Raw genomic sequence first — 7,500 nt, 5'->3', positions numbered from 1 at the left:
CCTCCCCTTTCTCCCTCTCCTTTTCCTCCTACTCCCCCTCCTCCTTCTCCTCCATCCCTCCTTCTCTTCCTCCTGCCGTTCATCCTCCATTTCATCCTCCATCTCCCTTTCCTCCTCCTCCTCCTCCTCCTCCTCCTCCTCCTTCTCCTCCATCCCCCCTTCTCTTCCTCCTGCCGTTCATCCTCCATTTCATCCTCCATCTCCCTTTCTTCCTCCTCCTCCTCCTCCTCCTCCTTCTCCTCCATCCCCCCTTCTCTTCCTCCTGCCGTTCATCCTCCATTTCATCCTCCATCTCCCTTTCTTCCTCCTCCTCCTCCTCCTCCTCCTCCTTCTCCTCCATCCCCCCTTCTCTTCCTCCTGCCGTTCATCCTCCATTTCATCCTCCATCTCCCTTTCTTCCTCCTCCTCCTCCCCCTCCTCCTTCTCCTCCATTCCTCCTTCTCTTCCTCCTGCCGTTCATCCTCCATTTCATCCTCCGTCTCCCTTTCTTCCTCCTCCTCCTCCTCCTTCTCCTCCTCTTCTCCCCTCTCCTCCTTTCCCGTCTCCTCTTCCTCCTCTTCTGCCTTCAGCTTATCCTCCATTCCTCCTCTCCCCTTCCTCCTCTGCCTCCCTCTCCTCCCCTTCTCCTTCCATCTCCCATTCTTTCTCCCCCTCTTCCTCCTCCTCCTCCCCTCCTCCCCCTCTCCTCGTTCCTCCTTTTCCGTCTCCTTTGACCTCACTCTCCTCCCCTTCCTCCTCCGCCTTCCTTTCTTCTTCCTCCTCCTCCTCCCCCATCCCTCCCCGTCTTTTGCCTCCCGTTCTGCCTCCCTCTCCTCCTCCACATTCTCCCCCCCCCATCCCTCCCCCTCTTTTGCCTCCCGTTCCGCCTCCCTCTCCTCCTCTACTTCCTCTTCCTCCACCTTCTCCTCCACCTTCTCCCTCCCCCTGTTTTGCCTCCCGTTCCGCCTCCCTCTCCACCTCCTCCTCCTCCTCCTCCTCCTCCTCCTCCTTTGCCTTCTCCTCCGACCTTTCCATATCCCTCTCCTTTACTTCCTCCGCCTCCCTCTTCTCATTCGCCTTCTTCTTTTCCTCCCCCTCCTTCTTCTCCCTCCCTCCTTCCTCCTCGGTCTACCCTTCTTCCCCCCTCCCCCTCCTTCTACTCCCCCCCCCGCCTCTTCCTCCTCCTCCTCCTCCTCCTCCTCCTCCTCCTCCTCCTCCTCCTCCTCCTCCTCCTCCTCTCCCGGCCTCCTCCTTTCCCGTCTCCTCCGACCTCCGCCAGTCGTTGCGCTGCCAATGCAGCATCGAGTCGCCGACGTTGTGCCTCCGAGTTCGGAGGTTCCTCTCGAACTCATGTTCCGGTTTCCGAGGTCCTTCTCCAAGTCTCGTCTCTCAGGTGAAGGTTCTTCTCCAGGTTGAAGTCCTCACACCTCGTAGCAGGTGTTGTGCCACCTGCTAGTAGGTGTTCCGTCACCTAGTAGCAGAGGATCCGTCCGTCACGATATATATATATATATATATATATATATATATATATATATTTATATATATATATATATATATACATATATATATATATATATGTATACATATATATATATATATATATATATATATATACGCATCAAATACTCTCTCTCCTTTTTTTCATGTTACGTCATATCTAGCAGATGTTCCCTATCACATCACTCATTCACCCCCACTTCCCCCCATGGCAGTCCCTGCAAGACCCTGAAGTGAATTCCCCAATTGAATTTAATATTGATAACCCCCCATTAACATTGTTATACTAAAACTCTTCTTTCACCCTATAAAAATTACCCCCCACCCCAAGCACCCTATGAGTATAAACTCCCCAACTTGAATAACGCCCCCCCCCCATTTGAATCAATATAAACAACCCACCCTGGGATAAGCCCCCTTTCACGCGCTCCCACAGCCATTCTCCCCCACTGTTCACAGTATCTACTAACCCCCCATACCCCCCCCTCCATCACCGCCTTCTTCAGGAGATCTCCACCAAGACCGCAGCATCCTCCAAACTCAACGTCTCCCTTCCTACGCCAAGCTGCGCCCCGCCCACAGCCCGCCCCGCCCCCCTTTTAACACCCCCCTACCCCTCCAGAGGCCAGCTGATACTTCCCCCCCCTTTCCCCCCCTCCCCCCGTCTCCCCCCTTCCTCCTCTTCCCCGAGGTCTTGCCAGCCGAGGCAATGACGATGAGTTCTCCTGCAGATGTGAGTGTCGAGCGTCAGGACAGCACCACCGACTATGCCGCGGACAACTCCTCCGCGGATCACTCGTCCTCGGCCACGCCCCTGACCATGTCCCCTCGCCGTGGTCCCCTGCACGTGCAGGCCCCCGTCAGGCAAAACACCCTCGGTATGCACCCTTTCCTCCCCCCCCAACCTCAACCTCACCCTCGGGGGCCGGATCCAAGGAGGACCAATAAGTGATGACAAAAGTTTCAGAATGTTTCGTCCTTAAGCCTTTGCGGGTGTCGGTGTTGAGTGAATAGTTTTGGGAAAGAGTGAACGTGGCAGCTAGAACTGGCGAGGATAAGACTACAACTAAAAACGACATCGATCAGATGCGCCTCGTTACAATGTTGTAGCTTTACAACCTTGTAAATTTACAACATCTTAACTTTAACTTGCGAGGATAAAATTACGACTAGCTTAAAGCAACGTCGATCAGCTGTGTATCCTTAATTACAATGTTATAAATTTTTGTCATCCTAACTTCAAGAACGTAGTAAGCTGTGACGTCACGAATCACCTCGCTAGTTCTGATGTCACTCATTACGTCACTCCTGTTGATTACGTCACTGGTCTATCCTGGATCAGGCCTTTGTTTCCTCTCTTGAACTCAGTAATGCTCTTCCTTCGCCCATGCGCTCGCCTTATTAACTTCATCCTGTTAAAATAACAGTTAAAATGCTCATGCTCTCTCTCTCTCTCTCTCTCTCTCTCTCTCTCTCTCTCTCTCTCTCTCTCTCTCTCTCTCTCGCTCTCTCAGATCTTCGGCATGGTGAAGCTCTATGTACATCCTATTTTGGCTGTCGTCAGAGGATTTTATTAAAATTAAATAATGTTACAGTATTTACGTGGTTAGAATAATATCAACGAGAAAAATCCCAACATTTAATCCTTCTCCTTAACCTCGGATCAATCCTCATCACAATAACGATAACCTCCCTTCACCCGCTTCCTTAATTAAGTAAAATCATCTGGCGACAGATAGAATGTAATCACTAAAGTACGTCACTATATCCCATTCCTTTAATTGAATTAAATAGATTTATTTTAGGTTGAATAAAGTTAGTAAAGTTCGTCGTTGTGTCGGCGTGATTAATGGCAGCACTTACTTTGATCAAATTCACAAGTTTTCGCCTATTTTTCTTTGCCCTACCACCACTACCACCAGGTTTTAATCATTGAGATAATAAGTGAAGTCATTAGTTTCAGATTATATCGTTCACGCATTTTAAATAGAGCTGTCCTTGGACGAAACATTTTGGCACAAAAATCAGCAGTTGACATCATATTAAGTATCGTATTTACAAAAATAAAATGTACATACACACACACGCACACACACAAACACATACGCACACACACACACACACACATACACACACGCACACACACACACACATACACACACACACATACATACATATATATATATATATATATATATATATATATATATAATGTATGTGTGTATGCATGTATGTATATGCAAAAGAACTCTTAAATAACTGCATGCAATAAAATATAATACGTAAGATTCTAACATGATGAGCTTTGCATGTTGATCCACTGTTCACACGCGTTCCCGTATACATTCAAACACTTGTGGACATTTCAGGTGTCTATCATACGGGTGCTTGGTGCAGTATTACCACGCATTTGATTCTTTAAACCATTTAAACACGTGTTTTTACAATGTTGTAGTGCCCCAAGTACTTATAAGTACCTCTACACTTAAACGCTTTTGATTATTTTTAATCACAGGTGATCTGATTAGTATTTTAACTGTATGTTTTTTTCCTATCTGGGTATTTTAAATGAAAATTGGTTTCCTGGAATTGTGTGAAGTGTATTATTAATATTGTGTTTGATATAGATATAGATTTTTTTGTATAAGTAGTATACTCTGAATGTTGTTTAGTGTTATGGGCCTGTGATAAACGGTTAACTAATTGTTATGGTTTCTGTAAATTTGCGTGTTGTTGTCTGAAAGGGTTAGATTCTAACATACATTCTAATCCGAACATTTTAGTTTCATCGCAAAGTGGTCGTATTAGTCAAAAAGAGAAGAAGAATACGTAAACGTTACTTTTACTCGAAAATAAGACGACACAATCTTAGAAAACATAATTTGGTAGAGACCCATAGATCTTATACCAGTTTCAGTGACAATTTTAAGCGAGGAAGAGACTTTCAGTAGAAACGAAGACCTGAATAACAAATAAGAAGAAAGGTAAAAACTGATTTAATAAAATAATTATTAGAGCGATAGTAGCGTAATCGGAAACACGCTAGTCTCGTATTCGCTTATTTGTGGGTTCGAATCCCACACTTCTCTTCGATTCACAGCAATGACTTCTACCTGCCCAGACAGTTCAAGTATATAATAATTCAAAGATGACGGCTTCGGCCGTAGCTATGCGTGTCCTGGCTTGGGCTTTTCATCACCACCTTGTCTAGAAGAAACAGATATTGGATAACACCAGCTTGCTTTTTCGAAATTACTAAATATATTTTTGTCGCAACTTTTGCGAGCTCATTTTTTGAGCACTCAGATAGTTTTGGTATCCAAACTTAAAATATACAAGGTTTTATTTGATGTAGTACAAGGAAAATGTAACTATTCTCAGGCAGAAGTCTTAAGTAGATTAAGGAACGTATTTTACTCGACAAGGTTCGTGTGCAAAAGTAAACCGGAATGGAAGACCAGTTATCAAATAAGTAAATGAATGAATATATAGATGAATAGATTAATATGTAAAAATATAAACTCATTACTATGACAAAGTAGACTAGTTATTACAGGTGAAAAATGCAATACCACATTTGTCGATCACGTGAAAACCACAGTTGGAGCAAAAAAGACTGGAGACAGGGAATCTACAGTATATATTTCGACTGCAAACTGCAATCCTCTTCAGTAAATAGAGAGATAAATAAGTAAATAGAATAGATAAATCGATAAATAGATGAAAATGTAATGTCATCACATGGACAAAGGGATTATCCCAGGTCAAAGCTTCAGTGACCCGCTTTCAACTGATGACACAGAAAAGGTCCTCACCGACACAACATAGACAAGTCCGAAGTTTCTTCCCAGAGACATCTGTGATAAGATCTGAGGACCGTTTCCAGCCACTGCAGGGCTCTGGGTTTTCCACTTTGCGAAAGGCGAGGCATTTTTTTTTTTTTTTTTTTACGGTTTGAGGATAGAACAGTCCAATGCAGCGTTTTCACCAAGCGAGTCCAGGCCGATTCTCGTCAAATGCTGTGAATTTGAAAAGCTAGAAGGAGACTTTGCTTGCAACGTTCGAAGAACATCAATCTATCTAACATTCGTAAAGATTTCGCTTCTTTCATTTCACCATTCAAAGGTAATTTGACTTCTGAGGATTGAAAAAAATGAAACGAAAGATTGTAACCGACGTCGTTTCTATTCAAACGAACTCACAACGGTGGAGGAGAATCAGCCGAGATCGCTCGGTGTAAACGCAGCCTAAATGTATACAAACACAGACACAAATAGGGATTGCGCGCGCGTTCCAAAACGCATCATATCCGGTTCAAACCGGCTCATCGTTTCGTTTTTTAAACGTTGGTATTTTCAAATACTGTGTACCGTGTCACAATAAAATGTACATGTAATGGCAGATATCATTTCTATTTATTTATTTATCTATTTATTTATTTATTCTTTTCTTTTGCGTTCTAGTCAAGATGATGCTTAAGAATTAGTGGAGGGAGTTCCTTAATGAATTTGATAGGCAGTATCACAAGTAATTCACCACGGTCTTGGACCACGTGTTGGACTCGTAATCGACAACTACTTCCCTTCCAGAAGAGAGCTCAGAACTCATATATGACCGATCTATGGATAATGCTGTGACCTTACTCGCATACACGCACCCAACTCCCCGCTCACGAGAGTTGGAGTAACGATTCGCAGCGCAGCGATACTGAAATTATTTCAGCCCTAGGCGGGATTCGAACCCGGACCTCCGTAGTGGCAGCCGGGAACTCTACCAACCGCTACAAAGATTACCCTTTAATTGTATTCAAATCAGGATGCCAAAAGAGCGTCTTCGGGTTTATGGTTTCAAATTTGAATTTGAGATAACGGTTTTCACAATTTCGTTGAGAGGAAACTACTAGGACTTCTTTAAAGCAGCCTTGGCCGTTACGAGAGGCGATTGAATCTTCAATTTACCGCCACGAATTTGAATTTGAAATAACGGTTAGAGACCGTTTAGCTCCACGATTGTGTGTGTGTGTGTGTGTGTGTGTGTGTGAGAGAGAGAGAGAGAGAGAGAGAGAGAGAGAGATTCACTATGGTCTTGGATCACGTGTTGGATCAAAAGGTCTCCTGTCGGCATGCTCCGCCTTTGTAATCCTTATTTCCCTCCCGGAAGAGAGCTCAGAGCTCATATATGACCGATCTATGGGTAATATTGTGACCTTACACACACACCCAACTCCCCCACCCACGAGAGTTGGAGTGACGACTCGCAGCGTAGCGTTACTGAAATTATTTCAGCCCTGGGCAGGATTCGAACCCGAACCACTGTAGTGACAGTCAAGGGACTCTACCGACCGCGCCACCGAGTGAATGTGTGTGTGTGTGTGTGTGTGTGTGTGTGTGTGTGTGTGTGTGTGTGTGTGTGTGTGTGTGTGTGTGTGTGTGTGTGTGTGTGTGTGTGTGTAGTACCCGCACCCGCCCGGCCGTTAACGAACGAATTTGAATTTGAACTTGGAATAACGGTTATCAAGTTATCGCAGATTCTGGAAGACTGGCTTTGAAGTTGGCCTCCAAAGGCAACATGCTCTGGATGTTGTTCGCTGATAAGAGACAGATAAGCACACGGGATGGAGGGCGATCGGCCGATAGTGTCCTTTAATCAGGATTCCCCTTTCTTCTTCTTCTTCTTCTTCTTCTTCTTCTTCTTCTTCTTCTTCTTCTTCTTCTTCTTCTTCTTCTTTTTCTTCTTGTCCATCTTCTACTTCTTCTCCTTCTTCTTCTCCTTCTTCTACTTCTTCTCCTTCCTCCTCTTCTTCTTCTTATTCTTCTCCTCCTTCTTCTTCTTCTTCTTCTTCTTCTTATTATTATTCTCCTCCTTCTTCTCCTTCTTCTTCTTCTTCTTCGACTTCTTCTTCTTCTCCTTCTTCCTCTTCTTCTTCGCCTTCTTCTTCTTCTCCTTCTTCTTCTTCTTCTTCTTCTTCTTCTCCTTCTTCTTCTTCTTCTTCTTCTTCTTCTTCTTCTTCTTCTTCTTCTT

General features: G+C 44.5%; 1 protein-coding gene across 2 annotated transcripts in view; it reads left to right on the top strand.

The window, feature by feature from the left end:
* Positions 1-7,500, top strand: part of Mctp (multiple C2 domain and transmembrane region protein) — a 302,695-nt gene that overhangs the window by 188,732 nt on the left and 106,463 nt on the right. For both annotated transcript variants that reach the window (XM_076198654.1, XM_076198655.1), the window contains exon 5: positions 2,211-2,357. In XM_076198654.1, coding sequence (XP_076054769.1) covers positions 2,211-2,357 — 147 coding nt within the window. The remainder of the gene's footprint in view (positions 1-2,210; positions 2,358-7,500) is intronic.

This window comes from Oratosquilla oratoria, chromosome 15 (genome assembly GCF_046742065.1).
Source record: "Oratosquilla oratoria isolate Oo_2021 chromosome 15, ASM4674206v1, whole genome shotgun sequence".
Classification (NCBI taxonomy): domain Eukaryota; kingdom Metazoa; phylum Arthropoda; class Malacostraca; order Stomatopoda; family Squillidae; genus Oratosquilla; species Oratosquilla oratoria.
This window is presented reverse-complemented; position numbering and strand designations above follow the sequence as displayed.